This window comes from Halichoeres trimaculatus, unplaced genomic scaffold, assembly GCF_033239565.1.
Source record: "Halichoeres trimaculatus isolate MK-OKI-2021-1 unplaced genomic scaffold, fHalTri1.1 fHalTri1_scaffold_15, whole genome shotgun sequence".
Classification (NCBI taxonomy): Eukaryota; Metazoa; Chordata; class Actinopteri; order Labriformes; family Labridae; genus Halichoeres; species Halichoeres trimaculatus.
In genome coordinates, this window is record NW_027437193.1 from 15428583 (window position 1) to 15446297 (window position 17715).

The window sequence follows — 17715 nt, forward strand, 5'->3', positions numbered from 1 at the left end:
CGCCGGCCATAATTGTGTCGTTGAGAATTCAGAGCAGCGCTTGCTTGATAAGCGAATTTAGGGTGAAATAAAAAAGGAGAGGCAAAAAAGGGGGTCTCGCTGGGCCACCATTAGACACTTCATTCGCTCATCGCTAATTTGTTTTAAATGACTGAGGGAGAGGTGAGCACTTTATAAAGCAATCAGATACCTTTTTCCCCCCCATTTCCAGGTCTGCGACAGAATGCTGATAAATGAAAACCACTCCATTTTATAGCCACACACACTACAGTGCCGCAAGTGGTGTTTTAAACTGTAGTTATCTTTATGGCAGTACTTGCTTTGCAGTAGGATAATCAATAAAGAGGGAGACAAAAAAAAGGTAGGAATCTTTTCTCCTCTTCTTTCTAAGTCTCTCTACTTCTCTTTAGGGAACCATTCATTTTACCCCCGGTGAAAGCAACATCACTCGTTCTCCAACACTGATACTGTGTGGTAAAACATTTGGCATGACCCTGATTAAGGTTAGTCAGAAGATTTTACAGACAGAAGATTTTACAAACATGTCATCTTTTATTGTGTTTTTAATTTCAGTATACCTTTGAACCTTGCAAAGAGATTATTCATCAGCAGAGTTGTTTGGAATTATAAAACATCTTGTAAGTGTGGTTTTAGATCTGAATCATAACTTCAGACTATGAATGTCCTTCTCTAACCTCAATGAAGTCAATTGCTGGAAGCATTGGAACTTGTTCCGGTATCTCTGAGGGTACCAATGGATCTAAAGTTATGATTTAGCTCTTGACTGTGACATAAGTGAGAGACTGTAACTCTCCAAGACATATATCTGAAACCCAAATATGCTTTTGTAATCCAAGTGCAATAAAGAAAACCCCTTCGTTAACAGCTTTAAGTCGATTTTTTCTGCTTCTTCTTCTCTGCCTCCTCTTCTTTTTCTTTCTCAATCTCAGCCACCAGGGTCTCAATTTCCTTGGATTCCAAAATCTGCAAAGGCAAATGAAAGCAATTATCAGCATTTAAACAGGGGCTTTAAAGAAAAACAAACAACACAAAGGCCAAATATAACTTGTAGTAAATTACCTTGAGTGGCTGGTTTCGTCTGATAACGGCAAGTTCAATATTTTTGCCTCCCGACTGGACAACCTGTGACAGAACAAATGTTATGAGGCTGTGAGACAAGGTTTCTGAAGTAATTAAAGGTTTAAATAGAGGAAGGAGTCCTTGACAAATGTAAGCTTTTCAGAAATATTAACTTTAAAAGTTGATCAATAGCTCAAGGGGCGTTTAAAAAGATATTACTGAATCTAACAACATTCAAACAAGACTTCAGATACATTATGCAATTAGTTTACAATGACTTGTCATATATCAGCCAGTGCCATGGATAACTTTGGCTACATCACCACAACTAACATGAAGGAAAACCAAACAGATATCTACGTGGTTTGCATCTAGCACATGTCAGCATTAATAAAGTGGAGACTGGATGATTTAAATTTGAGCTGTGGTAGAGTGAAATCTTTGACAAAGTCTCCTGGTGATTGTTTGTTAGATATACTATCTAACATTTATTCATGTGTAACCATTAAAAGTATGCAGGTTAATAAATTTAGGTATAAGCAGGGACTAAATTTGACCTTACCTCAAGCAAAGCTTTGATAGCCAACTTGATTGCCTCATTGTCCCCTGCGATGGCTTCATCCGTGTAATTCTTCTCCAGGAACTCCCTCACAGTTTTGGCGCTACGACCGATTGCATTTGCCTGATTTTTTTTCAAGGGTACAAAATTCAATTATCTATCAATTTCAGACTGACAAGTGAAACAAGAAAACAAAGTCATTAACAAAGAGAAACTAACTTACCTTCCAGGCATGGTAAGTTCCTGACGGGTCTGTCTGATACAGCCTTGGAGTACCATCATAGTCAAAGCCCACAATTAGCGCAGAGATGCCGAATGGCCGGCGCCCATTGCTTTGGGTATAGCGCTAGAAACAAAACTAAATGATGTAACTGATCTTATTTTCAAAAGATTAGGTTATACACAGCTTCAGTTTTCAGGGAGCTGCTTGTGAGAATGCAACTATTGAGAAATCTTCCGGATAACTTTTAAAGAGTTGTCACAGTATCAGGTGGAGCAAAGCGTTTCATATATGTTGTGTTCTTCCTTTATTCATTAGTCTGAAACCAGTTCCAGACATCTACCACATCTAATACATCAGTAGTGCACTTTTCGTGAAATTTCAGAAGGTGGAGTACCTGTTTCAGTGTAGCAATGTAGCGTGTGATGTACTCCACTGTGACTGGGTCCTCAACAGTTAGCCTGTGGCTCTGGCACTCGACTCGAGCTCTGTTTATCACGATGCGGGCATCTGCCGTCAAACCTGTGAAGCATTCCAATAGGGGGAGTAGGTACACATTACATGATAAATGCCATAAATAGCTTGAATTCTCCCTATAAAAAACAAAAAGGGTCTCATTGATGCTGTTGTTCTCATTTACCTGCAAATGCCATACAGACATGTTCGTCCAGGGCGCATATTTTGCGCACAGTCCTTTCCTCCTGCAACTTTGCAACCGATTTCTTCTCAACACCCAAGACAACTATGTCTTTGCCTCTGATTCCAACCTGCAAAGAGAAAAAAATAAAGTATTTGTTTTTTGCTCATTGGCATCACATGACTTGACATGACTTTACGTCCCCAGCAAGTGAAACTACGACTGTTGGTATGAGGTATTAGGTAGCAAGGGGCACACCGTTCAGCTCACTTAAATAATTGAAGAAAGTTTGTTTGAAATTCATGCATGCCTCCTTTAAGTGCTGTCCACAGTCAAGCTAACAAAAAACGATGCCATCGTGACGTCGCTGTGATCTTGGCTCAAAAAGATGTGTAGGAGGGACAGGGGCTAGTACAGACAGAGACTTTAGGCCGGCGCAGTTCACTGAAGCTAGCTTGCTGTAGCTATTTAGTTTGAATGATTTATGTTATACAGTGAGGGCTGTGGACTGACTCTTCCGTGTTATGCACTCTGATAAAACTGAACTCTAGTAGACTTGTACAGGGTTTCTTGTTACTATAAAATTTTGCGTACCCAAACATAAACATACTACACTCCTTTCATCAAGGTGGTATCGGCTTAACTCTGATAAAAAAAAAAACTAATCAACAACTTTTATTAGCTCTAATTAGATCTTTCACATTTAAAAAAATATATTGTTAACTTATTTATCATTAACTCTGCATTGCTGCTATTATTGGCCAGCTCTTCCTCAATTTTGAAAATTACAGCAAATACATGGCACAACCCATAATGTACATAGACGCCATCTGTTTCATCCCTTCATTCAGCTTACAGCTCCTGAGACAAGTTTTAACCTGTATTTGGAACATGATGCAAATGAAACTAACGGCTCTTAATGCTCTACAGAAACTCAAAAATTATATCAGCACTTACTTGTTTTAATCACTTTCGATGCTCGAAACAATGTAAATGTGGTAAGTATTGAATCGGATTAAAGACACAAACAGCCTTTTAAAATGTTAAACGCAAATGTCCATGATGAGTGGTATGTGCGATTGTTAAAGAAAGTAGACAGAAGCATGGTAATACACAGGTCAGTACACAGGATCAGAACTGTAACTAGATGCTCATTTCGCCCACAGGGGGAACCAAAATCAATACAAACACAAAGTTTCTGCAGCTCTAAATTGCACTTCTTCTCCATAATCTTTTATAATGAGATTTATTCTTACATTCTTAAAATTGTTTATACTTCTCTTTGTCGTTCAAATGTTTAGTTTGTTACTGCCATGTTACTGAGTCACTGCCATGCTTTGTCTGTTAAATCACTTAATAAACTAATAACTCAAAGCTGCTCAGTAAAGATTTATACCAATATAGTTAGGAGCACTTTGCCGAGTGTGCAAACGACGGTCAAACATGTCTGGTTGCCTAACTGCATAAAAAAAAATCAAACCTTCACATATCGCATAGAAACTGAAACTACCGTGAGGGTGACACAGCGACAAAATGCTCGCTATTAATACTCTTCAGTTTACGGTATATTGTGGTTTCTATCATCTCATGCTGAAGTTGCCGACTGTTGATTCAAAATGAGGCATTAAAGTAACAACTTATGAGGGTGATAATATGTCAAACAACCATATACAATAAATAACAGGGGTGCCGTATTCTGTTGTATGCTAGCTTAGCTTGCTCGCTAAATTAAGTTTGCTAACGTTAGCTTGAATCAGTTTTTTTTTTAGACTCACCGCCGTGGAACCTTTCTTTACAGCTTCTTGTGCATACTCCACTTGAAAAAGATGACCATCGGGAGAAAATACAGTGATAGCTCTGTCATATCGTGCCGCCATTGCACTGTAATACACGAAAAATCACAAGAAAAGAAAAGACTCCAACAAAATGATTCAGCTTGTTAGCAATGAGATGCTCCGGATGGTTAACCGAGTGTTGAAAACAGCGCGTGCGCACGACCTCTGAACTAGGGCGATACCAAATCCAGGGTTGGTTAAAGCACACTCATATGACTTGTACAAGAGTAGATATTTGATCTTTATTTCATTGTGGTAGTGTTTTCTAAGGTATATATAGTAATATAATTACATAAAATTGTAGAGCCCGTGCTATTTAAAAAATGCCAAAATTCAAAACCCAATGAACTACAACAAATGATGACTTTGTGATGTGATAACATTGTATGTGAAGTAAGTCTGTTCATAATACCTGTCATTCACTATCACTGCTTCAAACTGTTTTCATAGTTGAGAATATTTCTCAGAAACAAATCAAAGCTCGAGCTGCATTACCCCTTTTGTTGAGCATTCCATTGCCAGTGGTTTAGGACTAAATCTAGGCTGTTCCATTTCATGAAAATAGGGGTAATTGTAATTTTTAAAAAAGAGCTATGGGGTTGGTTAATTTACCTATGAGGAAAAGTTGTTTGAAATTTTGTGGTTAATACTTAATGTTTTTAACACCAAGTAGCACTGTGTTGTTGCTGTAAACTGTAACTTCCAACCGTATTTTCAAATGTCCCATATACACCCCCAGAACGGACCACTGCATTACGACATTGCATCCTATTCTGTCCTGTTTGATCTGAGTTCTACCGATTTGTGAAGTGTGTAGTAGCTACTTTCTGACTTTTATGCTCTTGTTCACTTAATTTTCAAAGAGTGGCACCATGTCTGTGGCGTTTGCACCTCACAGGCAGCGTGGGAAGGGTGATATAACACCCGCTGGAATACAAAAGGTAATTCATCTTTTTAGCGCGTCTCAGAATGGAGGCTACGGTACCAGACGTTGCTAGCCTTTGAGCTAACCAATGTAGCGGTGCTCATCCAAGACCAAGTGTGAACAGATCAGTAAAATGAGCAGGGTCACAGCGCGGTGAATATGAACCAGTCCAGCGTCGGGAGGCCATGTGTAGGCAGAGGGACTCAGACCGTTTTTTTAGGACCTACGTGAAATTGTATTTCATATGAATGAAGGCCTGCTGTTTTGTTAGCACAGCTAGCTAACAAGACGCGTCTTTTGTTAGCTAGAAATGCACACTCACAGATCAACAAAACCACCTCATCATCCTCTTTGTTTTTGATTTACGCGCTGATAACAATGAGAAAGCAATGCGATAACTATACTAAATCTACTAGCATCACCAGTTGCACATTTTGTGTTATTGTTTTCGTGAAATAAACCTATTCCTTTACCTCTGCAGTTACTTGACGAAAATAACCAGCTCATCCAGTGTATCATGGACTTTCAGAGTAAAGGCAAAACAGCAGAATGTTCACAGTAAGTTACCAACGCCACTTGTTTGACACAGTTTTATCTTTTCAAATTGATTTTGTTCAGAACATGTATTGATATTTCTCCACTTGTTCAGTTATCAGCAGATGCTGCACAGAAATTTAGTGTACCTCGCCACGATAGCAGACTCAAATCAGAACATGCAGTCCCTCCTCCCTGCTGTAAGTACTGATCCTTCAAACTGTGAGTGAATACATTGTATGTAATATAAACCTGTTAGACCTGTTGTTCAGCTCTTGGTTTTCTATGCCTACATCAGAAATAATTCTGTTTAACTTAAATATGAAATAAAGTAATAATCTCAGCTTGAGCCACGGTGTTAGTCACAAGGAATGCTTCTCAGCTTGTGAAAATTATTGTTTGTATGTTTTGTGGAGCTTTCTAAATTTAAAATATTATAATAACCATGTCTTTTAGTTTTGTTTTCACTAACCTACTTAATATGTTCTTTTTAAAAGCACAGCCAGTATGTGTTTAGCATTGTAGTTTGTGTTTATTTTTATGTAATAAATTTCCCAGTGATTGTTGACTGAAAAATCTAGCAGTTGATAGAAGGTTTTAAAGTCTTCAATACTCATATAACAGTTAAATTTTTCAGGATTTCCTCTTTTGATTGAGGTGGTGATACTTTGTCATGATGGATGATATATTGTGCAGACAACCTGGTTTTAACTTTGTGTAATTGATCTGCATAGCTAAGGCTCAGATGTGTTTTTATTCAGCCGATGTGTGTTCTTGTGTCTGTGTTGTGCACCTGCAGCCTCCCACTCAAAACATGCCCATGGGCCCTGGTGGGATGAACCAAAGTGGACCCCCTCCTCAGCCTCCTCACGCTCACAACATGCCCTCTGAGGGCATGGTCAGTGGTGGCCCTCCAGCTCCACACATGCAGAACCAGATGAATGGACAGATGCCTGGTGAGTGAACCCCACTCCCCCTTCTCCTCCACTACTTCATCCCGTTTCTTTCCCTCTGTTTTCTTTCCCATTCTTTTTCCGTAGTCCCTGTCTCACTTGGGTTGCCTAGCAACACCACAGAACTGTGAGGGAGGTCGCTGTGCTGAAAGATGATGTCACCCATTTGCCAGCTCTGGTGGTCTCAGACATGTTTGATTATGGTTATTTTCTCTTCAGGCAGTATGTTCTTTTAGTTTGTGCTTTATTTAGTCGTCTTCTCCAGGTTTTACGTTTTTTTTTAATGTTCTGTTTTGATATGGTGTTAGATTCCTTCTTTAAAGCTGCTGTATCATTAAATACACACTTAAGTTGTTATAACCCTGTTAACACTTGTTGGCTCAGCATCAGCGCACATCAATCTGCAACCTAAAACAATAAACATGGACCCCGAGAGTTGGTACTTTCTTTAAGATTTCAGTCGGTTTTGGAACACGTATTTAGCTCGTATTTAGACATGGAATAGTAAATCAATTTTGAGGATTTCCTTACCCTGATTCTTCATTTAACAAGCTCAAAAAACTTTAATGAAATGCTAGTAAAGACTGTTTTTCCAGGAATAATAAGCAATTCATTAAATGTTGTCCCTGTAGCTTGGAGATTAAAAAAAAGATCAGTATTTCTTTATGGAAAAACACATAACCTGTAATAACAATTGTCCAAAGGATTTTACATATGTGTATGTATTTATGTGTATACTAAAGTTTAACATTTGATTTTTTTCAAAAGAGTTCATAAATCATCTCTGCTGCTGTTTTGCAGGTCCTAATCATATGCCCATGCAAGGTCCTGGTCCCGGCCCAAACCAGCCTCCCAACATGCCTAGTGGCTCCATGAATATGCCACCTAGCAGCCATGGTTCCATGGGTGGCTACAATCACACTGTTCCTTCTTCCCAGGGCATGCCAGCTCAGAGCCAAATGAACATAAGCCAGGGCCAGCCCATGGGAAACTATGGGCCTCGACCAAACATGAACATGCAGCCCAATCAAGGTACAACTACTTACTTATTTTTACTCACCATCTACGCAGTGTTTGAACCAAGTACCACTTTGATAGGGTTTCAGCCCTCCATAATTTGAGAACTAACCCTTTCTCTGTGTGCCACAGGCCCAATGATGCACCAGCAGCCTCCCTCCCAGCAGTACAACATGCCTCCAGGTGGTGGTGGACAGCACTACCAGGGACAACAGAACCCAATGGGCATGATGGGTCAGGTCAACCAAGGAAACCACGTCATGGGGCAGAGGCCAATGCCGCCCTACAGACCTCCACAGCAAGGTATACCCCTCACAGTGTGTCTGTTAAGTGTGCAAGTTGTGAGTGTTGGTCTTTCTTCTCCCTAACCCACCATCCTGCATCTCTTACTCTTGTTCCTCTCACTTTTCCTCTATTTCCACTTCTGTAGCTCTGTTACCCAAAGCCTCCGATCATAAAATTAGTCAAGTGACCCAAAGAAAGCTTTCTAACAAAAGCTAGCAGCAAGGTATCCATCTTCTCTACTCTTCCCCTCACACAACCAATCCAACAACACCTTGAATCTACTTGTGTGTATGTTGTGTGTATGTGTATGTAGGACCCCCTCAGCAGTACCCAGGGCAGGAAGACTACTATGGGGACCAGTACAGTCACGCAGGACAGGGAGCCTCAGAAGGTAGGAGATCCCTCCAAGTCACTTGGAGAAAATCAACCAAAATAAAAAAAATTAATAAACCCAGGACAAATGATGCAGAGACTGTGGCAACACCAGTATTTCAGTTTCTTTATTATTATCTGGGTAATCAGAGAGACTTAGGGCTCTGTAAAATGAAAATGTATGCTGTCCAATTTATAAAAAAAAGTCCACATTATAAGCACAAACCCTAAATGAGTGTGTGCTGCAGACCATAGGTTAGTTAGCTTACACTCAGTTTTGTAAGGGCTTTACCCCCCTTTGTGGCTGCTGCTTTACCTATTAGTGTGAAGGAACATTTTGGCTTTTACTTCTGCAAGTATTGCTTAAAACTTGCAGAAGTAAAAGCCAAAACGGGACATAGGTTATAAAATAAGAAACAGTAATCAGCTGGGTAGAAAGATGATTCATGTAGCACTTCAGGATTACATTTAATGTTACTTGTTTTGCAGAAGCCAGAGTATTTATCATCAAATTCTCTCTGACATGATGTGGCCTGCCAAAGCAGTTTTTTTTAGCTTAGACAGGAAACTACCCTTGGGTTTGCAGAGGATAAGATTCAGTAATACACAAACCACCTACTTTACTGTAAAGAAATACTTTATTTGCGTGTTGTCCTGTTCATATAACACTTAGTACTCTTCTGATTGTCTCCATGTTTTGTGCCAAGAGGTGCTGTTACTACTTTAGAGATTAAGGATTTGTAATAAAAAAAAATCTTCCTCTTTCTTTGTCCAATTAACATTTACTCATTTGTTGTTTGTTTTTTGTTTTCTACTGACAACACTTTTTTCCTTTTGACCTGTCAAACATGTATTTTCCTTTTTTCCCTCTAATAATGAAAATCTATTTCGAGAGAAAGAAACAACCAAATATAAAAAGGCTAACTGAAAAACCAGCTAGTGTCCATGCATTTTATCGTGCTCCTCAGCACTTCTGAAAAACATTTAGTTTCTTTTACACCTTCAAGATCATCTTCATTTCAGGCATAACCTGAATCAGTTGCAAGAATTTCATTTAGTTGAGAGATTGAGGTCGTAGTGTGTCTGATCAAAGCATTGAGAGTCAACTCAACACTACTATTATTGAAGGATATTTCCCCCTGCTATGACATGCGTGATCATAACAATGCACATTTTTAGACTAGCAATCACTTTATTCAACCATTTGCCAACAGAAAGTATGGGTTTCACTCTTACAGAATTTTTCCCTTCTTAGACTAAAAATAATGCTTTCTTTACTTTTGCTCAAATCCCTTCACTTCTAAAGTGTGAGTCATGAACTCTAAGAGAGTAATTATTTGTTAGCTTTACTTTGAAAGTACTGTTTTATCTCTAAATGCTCTTGTATATATATATGTAGATTTTTTTTCTTTGGCTACAATTATGGTTGTGTTTTGAACAAGAAGTAAAGTCTGAGAAATGTTTCCCATCCTGCTTTGTTTTCACTATGTATGCAATCCACCTATTGCTCACATTTATGTTGTTGCTCCCTGAAGGTAATGCCCAATATGGCCAACAGCAAGAAGCATACCAGCAAGGCCCTCCTCAGCAGCAGGGCTACCCTCCTCAGCAGCAGTACCCGGGTCAGCAGGGCTATCCACCACAGCAGCAGGGCTACGGTGAGTTACCTTCCTTTGCTTTGCTTTGGGGGCACATATTCGTCCAGTAGGAGGCACTATCAGCTCTCTTAAGTTGCCTTTTGCAACGGCTGGATCAAAATTCCTTCTAAGTGAGGATTTGGTTATTGCCCCTCAGAAATGTATCGGAGCCAGATGCATGTCAAGACATCATCAAGAGCGGGAATTTAAGAGCCATCGTAATGAACGGTCAGGGGATTGAAGCTTGGTGGAGAAATTTAATCAGTGAAAGAGGCTGCCACCACATTAGCATTTCTCCTGGTTCTAATGTTTGATATGACAGACTTGGGGAACAGGAGAGGAGCTTTGGCTGACAGGTAAAAATATCAGTATGTGCTGTACGAATTTTAAGATAAGGGAATTTCAAAATAGTATAAAAAAACATTGTCATTTTGAAAACAGAGCATTATAAAAGCAGGTATAGACACAAGGATTGAGATTATGTTCTTGTCTTCGATTACCAATCTGCTCATTGTGCTTTGACAAATAGTGATCAAAAACATAAAAACACATCTGACATACGGTTGAGAGCATAAAAGCCTTTTATTAGCTTTTCTATTTCCATTAATTTTCTCATTTTGTAATTTTTCTGCCATGTTCTGGAGACTCCTGACTCTCTTGGTTTTGGGGAAAGAAACCGATGGCTCATATATTTTCCTTTGTCACTTTCTTACACTTTCTAACATAAAACAAAAGAAGATTTTATTTCTGCAAAACAAGGTATGAGAAATGTCTGAGAACAGTTGTTTTGGTTTAACTTTGACTGAAGAGACTATGAAGCCTCCAAGCTGCAGTTGGAGAAGAAGTTGAGTATTACCCAGTGATAAACATCCGGTTACTGAATAAAAAATATATTTTAAATGATTGAGAATGGTAGCTTTTATTGATTTACATGGCAAAATGATATTGTTAAAACAGCCAAAGATATACAGCAGTTTCAACTCTTAACAAAACAAAGCACAAAGTAAAAGCAGTCACAGCATATCTTGGTAGGATTACTAAATTGACTTATGCTTGTTTAGTTCTTGTATTTTCTTACTTGATTTTTTGTAAAATGAGGGTGTAGATATCAGACATAACACAAAGTAATTTGATAGAACAAGGAGGTTTAAAAAAGTTCCTCGTGTATGGAGGTGTTAAGGCCCCTGCAACTCTTTGGTCTTTTTCTTCCTGGTCCCATTTTTCAGCCGAGCTTTCCATCACTCAGCCTCTGTCGGAGCCAGAGCTCATGTCAGTAATGAGCTAACGGAGTGGCAGAGGCTGTGAGGTGAGATCCATCTGGCACACACACTCACAAGCTTCCTCTCACAGGCCCCCACAAGGTTATGCTCAACAGCATCAGGCATTATGAGCGCCTAACGATGCTGCGTGGGCCTCATTTGACTTCGGCCCCAGTCAGGCTTTGCACGGCGTTTGCTGCACCTGCATAGACAGTTACAGTGTATGGGGGCTGATGAAGAGATTTGGGGCTGATGAAGAGATTTTTTCTTTTTTAATGAAGCCTGCCCCTCCTAATGAAGACCAACAGAATCTCCTTGATGTCTCCTTGCATTAGGGAACCTCAGCCCGGCTTTAACCTGACTCACTCATTCTCATTCATTACTGAGTCAGGCATTGTGGAGGCCGCCTAAACAAATGGGTCAGACATATCCGCCATCATTTCTCTGTCATCCATCAGCTTCTCTTATCGCAGCCCATTAGTGATGGTAAACTTACAGGGATTCCCAAGAGTTCTCAGAGTAACAAGTTGGAAGCAGACACAGTTAATGAGAAAAAGTTGGGCTGTTCAGACAGGGGCTCCTTGTTTTGGTTCAAACCTGTGTCGGACATTTGCCACATTTCTCTCCAAGCAGTTGATCAGAACAAAAGCTGTACTGTGGTAAAAGAAAAAAAGCCTGCTATTTTGTGTGGTAAAGTTTGGCCTGAATAAAAAGTAATATTGAGAGTCATGATGAGCATGCTTTGAGAGACATTAATGCATATTACAAACTCTCCGGATATCATCACGTTAGTTTTAGAATTTTTTTTTCTTGTAATGCAGCATTTTAACAGCTTTCTGATATTTAAACTTTATGGCTCAGTGGGAACTAGAGTTTCCATGAACTTGGATATGATGCTTGTTAAAACCAGAAGATAAGTTGATACCTGTTTCAACACCAGGGATCAAAGATATCAGATGTTGGGCATCCTAAATGATTAAATCTGTTTTTGTTTGGTTGTTTCTTCAACTTTCTCACAATGGCAGAAGAAAAAAAATCACTAAACACAGACCATAATTTGACATATTGCTAATAGAAATCAAGGCAAAATAAATAATGTACACTAAAAAAATAGCCCCGTCAACACGCAGGTAGCATCACAGAGCAGCACTGATAGAAAACGTCTAGGGACGCAAATTTAACATGTATTTTTATGAGATACTGAAAATATCTCACAAAACATTGGCATTTGTTCACGTAGTGATTAGTGGTGTAATGGCAATGAAGGAGGCCAGAGCGGAGACACATAGCAGGTGGAAAAGAAGAGCAACTTCAACAGAAAACAACCAGACAAATCTAGTTCTTTTAACGTTCTTTAGAATATAGACACTAGGAAACAAAGGAAAACTTCTCATTTATCCAAATTATTGTCTTTACCCATGTGCTCTTTCTCCCTTTATTTCCATTTGCTCTTACCAGCCTCCATGACATTGTAGACCTGATTTTTATTTTGAATTTTTTTTTACTAAAAGCTTCTTCATTTTGACCCCATCAAATTTGTCTGATGTTGTATGGTTTAAAAGCATAAACTATTTAGATTTACAGAATCATAGAGAAATTTGACAATCTTGGTGTAGATGGTATTTATAATTCCACAAAAAACAATAAAAGCTTCTATGAGGAGATTTGAGTAGGTAATGAATTAGACTTAAAATGAATACTGATTATTTCAGATGGTGTACAAAAGAAAATAAGACCACCTGTGAGAGGGCTGATTAGTCCTAACTAGCTCCTTTATTGTCTTTAAAGACTGTGTGAGTCGTAAAAACAGCCTTTATGTATTTCCATGGCAGTTTCATCATGATTGATCTTTTTATTAAGTGAGGGACGGGTGAGATTCTTGTCAGAAATCATAACTCACTTGTGCACAGGCAAGAGCAGCAAAGAGATTAGAGGTACCGTATTTTCCGCACTACAAGGCGCTTCGGAATATAGGGCGCACCTTCAATGACTGGCCTATTTGAAAACTATTTTCATACATAGGGCGCACCGCATTGTAAGGCGCATAGAGTAGAAGCTATAGTAGTGGCTGGGGTTGCGTTATGCATCCACTAGATGGAGCTGTGCCAAAGGGAATGTCAACAAAACAGTCAATAAATCAGTAAAACTCAGGCTACATCCACACGGAGCCGCACATTTTCCTATCCAACTATTTTCTGTCCCGTTTTCAAAAAAAGTGTGTTGTAAAGGCGAAGCCATTTCTGCCGTCCACAAAAGCCGTTTCCAGAGATCAGTTCAAATGCCAGACCTTTGGGGGCGCTGTTTTGCTCTAACAATAAACAAGAGAAGAAGCCCGGGCCAGTCTGTGAGCTAATGTTAGCACTTAGCAAAATTCCTCTTTACAGGTTCTTATTGCTGACCGCTGTTACTCCGATGACGCCCCCTAACTATGGTGGCCATGATTAATCAGTATCAATCCATATATAAGGCACATCGGATTATAAGGCACACTGTTGGCTTTTGAGAAAACTGAAAGCTTTTAGGTGCGCCTTATGGTACGGAAAATACGGTACTGCTTCGGCCACAGGGGGGGGCAGAATAGACACAAATCAAGAGTTCCACACAGGAGCTTTAAAAAACTTTGTACTTACTAGAGAAATTGTTTCAGCATTTTTCTATCGAGCATCCTTCATTTGTAAACTGTGATCCCAACGTTTGTTGTAGGTCCTTCCCAAACTGGCCCAGGACAGTACCCTAACTACCCTCAGGGGCAGGGGCAACAGTACGGGGGGTATCGCCCTCCTCAACCTGGACCCCCACAAGGCCAGCAGCAGCGCCCCTACGGCTACGACCAGGTGAGTATACCAACAGCACCGAACAGTCACCTGTTGACTTGTTGATGAATTCCTCTTAGTTTTCAGTTGTTGTATTAATTACCACAGTTAGTTGTGTATTTTGTGTACCTGTGTTAGAACATAAACATTTAACGGTAGCATAGTGTGCATGCTGTCATCATAGTGGGGGTTAAATTTGTTCTTCCAAATGGCTGTATGTGTTGTTATTGTCTTTCATTGTTAATTTAAATCTTGACTAAATATATCTTGGCTGATGTGGAATGCCGATTCAGTGAAATATGAGGGCTTTAAAAGGATTCTTCCTTAACATGATCCAGCCTGCTCTCGTGTTTAAAGGGAGATCTATTTGTTGCCCTGTATTTCCTGTGGTCTTATGTGGGGACCACAGCTACACTTTGATATCTTTATCTTTGAACATTCAGGGGCACATGAGGAAATAAAGACCCGGGGATTTGAACCCCCTGACTAGCTCTGTAAGAAGCAAAGGTAATGGTTGCTGTGAAGACCTCAACGTCCAATCTAGACGTTTGACCACCTAGCCTTAATTTGCATTTATGTTTCTTCTGTCTGTCCTTTTTCTTTATCTTCCTTCCATCTTTCTCTTTTTCTTAAGTTTCTTTTTCTTGTTTTTTTTTCTTTATGTTTTGTTTTTTTTATTAACCAGGGGTCGATTTGTAAGTCATGAGGTCTAGAAACACAGCATGCTCAGTCTGCAGGGAAACAGCCAAAAGTCTAGCACTTTGACTGTGTCCTTAATCTGTAACTTTTGTCCTTTCTTTAGCACAATTTAAATCATGTTATGTATATCAGACTCACAGCATATTTTTCCTTCCAAATTTGTTTCCATTGTATTTTCCATTAATGCCAAACACAAACGTCGACCCCTGTTTAGAAATGCATTAACTACTATTGTTATACTTTGAATTCACATGAATCTAGATTCCACTGTTTAATAAGGAATGTCAGCCAAAGCCATGCTGTGGCTGAGTTATCAAGTTAGTTTCACATGTTATGAGGCCATGCTGCCACCTGCTGGTCAATACCATCAAATGTAGGCATAAATCATGGTTTGGAGTATTATATGGTTTTAACCACAAATATTTGTTTGCACCATTTTGAGATTTGTGAATTCAATCTCTTCGGCTTCGTTTTTGGGAAGGTCAGTAACATAAGCCTGTCACGTTTCTCTCCACAGGGCCAGTATGGAAATTACCAGCAATGAGAGATGGTCACAGCAACCCACACAGCTCTGCTCTGATCTCTGTTGAGCTTTGACATCTGGTCAACTGCTAAGCAGACTTAAATGATGGTCGTAGCTCCCTGAGATTCTCTCAAACACGAACACACAACACCTGAAAATAAAAGATACATTCTCCCCTGTCTTTGGGCTCTTTTATTAAAATGCATTCAGTAAAACATCCAAATGGACTCGATTTGGTCCAGTACGTCTCAAAGCAGCAATGCCTTAAAAAAATGGAACTGCCTTATCCTTTAGCATTGCAGATTGTGAAATGGGCTAACAAAATTTTGGATATCCAAGAGGATCTAACTGTACAGTTTCAATCTACTGTGGTGCATTGTTTCGCTATCTTTCAGCTCCTTGGTCATAAGAAGCAATAATGCCAGCAGTAGGTCAATGTGTAGGAGCAGGGAGATTAAATAATGCACCAGATGAACTTCCCACTAGGCCATGGTACATGTCTTGATGTATGTGATGATGTAAAAATATATTTTATGCTTTTTAGATCAAGCTAACTTTGTATAAGACATTGGAAACTAGTACTAAAGCTGTGTTGTTTATTTCATGAAGTGTATGTGTCAATGTTTTTTTGTTTTTTTTTAATGATCCCATCCAGCAATTTTTTTCCTCCTTGTTTTGAAGAAAGTTGCTCTCTGTGCTAAGATGTGTTTTTAAGATGGTGTAAAAGCACCAGATTTTGATCAGCAATAGATTTTTTTTCCTCCCAACAATTGCTGAAAAATGAGCCACCGGCCTGGACACACATGTGAAACAAGACAGTATGTTGCAAACGCCACCACCAATTGTTAGTTTCTGCTTGAAGAAGCCTTCCCTTTCCATACAAGTACCTGACTCTTGTCTGACGGCAAATTTTCTGATGCAGGAAAGATCAAACGTGGTATGAAAAGACATTTCTTACAAGTCCTTTGTTTTGTTAGTCTTGACAACGCTGGAATCCCCTCCTCCCTCTTTGAATAAACGTCTAAGTTGATGTCATTCAAATAGTGTTGTGTGTGAATAATGAAGATTGTTACTGTCAAATATGTAACATAAGATGTGAAAATAATGTTCTGAAATGGATTCCTTAATTTCACAGTAAAGACTGGTTGTGCAGTTTTATATCACTGGCTTGATATCTGTCTCATGGTGCATACTTTATGGATCCCACGTGTACAGCTGCATAAAGAAGAGGAGTTCATCCTCTCATATTGTTTATATAGCTGTTTTAATATTTGACATTCTGCACCCCATCCAAGTGGTCACTTTTGTGTCATGGCAATGTATAACTGTACAATAAATTGGAAGAATCTTTAATATATTTTGACTTGTGTTATTTATAGCCTGTCATTGACAGCTTTCAATCCATAAAAAGTGCAAACTCATTCATCCCCACGACAACACAAACAAGATGTGCACGTTTGGTGCCGTCATAATGTGACAGTTTGATGTAATTGTTTTGTCTTCATCTGCTATCTGGTAATCGGTTTCCTACTGATAATGACCCAGCACCGCTCAGCAGCGTGTCTGCTTTGTCCAGATGCATCCAGAGAGGTCCAGAGCACATTTACACCCAAAATTACCTTCCGTGTCCCTCTCTCCCCCTTCTGCTTCCCTCCAGAGAGGGAGAGGGACTACCTGTCACATTGGGGGGAATGATACAGATGGTACACCAGATGTGTGGCCGAAGCACGTGATGGGAGACTGGTGTTGGTGTTAAGAGGGCCACAGAGTGCTCAGGTTGCCTTGGTGCTGGCTGATGAGTGTTTATGTGTGTGTGTGTCTGAGTGAGAGCAGCAGAAGTGTGCTCCAAGAGATGGAGAACAGTTGAACTTTCTTTCTCTTTTTTTCACTTTTGGACTATTTTTATGTGTGTCTCTGTATCCCAGCTCAGGTTTAAGAGGCCTCTCCTAGTCACCTCACCATCCTGCTGCTCCACAGCTGGCCGCCCCACCCCTTCCCAGCTGCCACTGGGGCTCCCCCCGGCCCCTCCGCTTGGCAGAGCTGGCGTTTTGGGCGCTCCCCCACCAGTCCTCCCTGGCAGCTGCTGCCCTCAGCTGCGCTCTTGCAGACGGTATTGGGGTCGGACAAAGTCACTCCTCCTGTGACTGTGTCTGGGGCCGTTGGGGGAGGATGAAGAGGTGGCAAGGAGACTCCTACATCCTATGCAAGATCTCGCTCAGGATTTAAAATTGATGTGTGAGTAAATAAAAATGAGGAAATGTAGGAACTTCAGTTGACCCTGAATTGTGTGACTAACTTTGGTTTAGTCCTGCCTAAAAGAGGTTTGGCTGTGAAGCTAGCAAGAAAATGTCGTCTTTGCATGTTTCA

At 39.9% G+C, this 17715-nt stretch overlaps 2 protein-coding genes across 4 annotated transcripts; one reads left to right on the forward strand and one right to left on the reverse strand.

The window, feature by feature from the left end:
- Window positions 1-523: 523 nt before the first annotated feature.
- Window positions 524-4481, reverse strand: psma8 (proteasome 20S subunit alpha 8). Its single transcript, XM_074688267.1, has 7 exons — window positions 4272-4481; window positions 2500-2626; window positions 2257-2381; window positions 1863-1985; window positions 1643-1762; window positions 1081-1143; window positions 524-984 (listed from the first exon to the last, which is right to left on the reverse strand). Exons 1-7 carry the CDS (start codon window positions 4371-4373, stop codon window positions 889-891), a joined length of 756 nt encoding a protein of 251 aa, XP_074544368.1. The 5' UTR covers window positions 4374-4481; the 3' UTR covers window positions 524-888.
- A 590-nt stretch (window positions 4482-5071) lies between these two features.
- Window positions 5072-15498, forward strand: ss18 (SS18 subunit of BAF chromatin remodeling complex). 3 transcript variants are annotated; one of them, XM_074688265.1, is made up of 11 exons: window positions 5072-5272; window positions 5738-5814; window positions 5906-5990; window positions 6590-6746; window positions 7545-7775; window positions 7893-8063; window positions 8359-8436; window positions 9953-10075; window positions 14017-14147; window positions 14570-14633; window positions 15343-15498. In XM_074688265.1, the coding sequence occupies exons 1-10, from the start codon at window positions 5204-5206 to the stop codon at window positions 14585-14587; spliced, it is 1140 nt and encodes a 379-aa protein (XP_074544366.1). In that variant the 5' UTR covers window positions 5072-5203; the 3' UTR covers window positions 14588-14633; window positions 15343-15498. The 3 variants fall into 3 exon arrangements, with proteins under 3 accessions (XP_074544366.1, XP_074544365.1, XP_074544367.1); XM_074688264.1 differs by lacking the exon at window positions 14570-14633 and having other exon boundaries at window positions 5073-5272; XM_074688266.1 differs by lacking the exons at window positions 8359-8436; window positions 14570-14633 and having other exon boundaries at window positions 5073-5272.
- The last annotated feature ends 2217 nt before the right edge of the window (window positions 15499-17715 follow it).

Bases quoted from the DNA above. Each gene is read 5' to 3' on its own strand.
- psma8 (XM_074688267.1), bottom strand. From the start codon at position 4,373: ATGGCGGCACGATATGACAGAGCTATCACTGTATTTTCTCCCGATGGT. The intron at 1,986-2,256 runs GTACTCCACCTT...TTTTGTTTCTAG, and splicing joins ACATTGCTACACTGAAACAG to CGCTATACCCAAAGCAATGG. The intron at 985-1,080 runs GTAATTTACTAC...TTGCCTTTGCAG, and splicing joins GACGAAACCAGCCACTCAAG to ATTTTGGAATCCAAGGAAAT.
- ss18 (XM_074688264.1), top strand. From the start codon at position 5,204: ATGTCTGTGGCGTTTGCACCTCACAGGCAGCGTGGGAAGGGTGATATA. The intron at 8,437-9,952 runs GTAGGAGATCCC...TGCTCCCTGAAG, and splicing joins AGGACAGGGAGCCTCAGAAG to GTAATGCCCAATATGGCCAA. The intron at 10,076-14,016 runs GTGAGTTACCTT...CGTTTGTTGTAG, and splicing joins ACCACAGCAGCAGGGCTACG to GTCCTTCCCAAACTGGCCCA.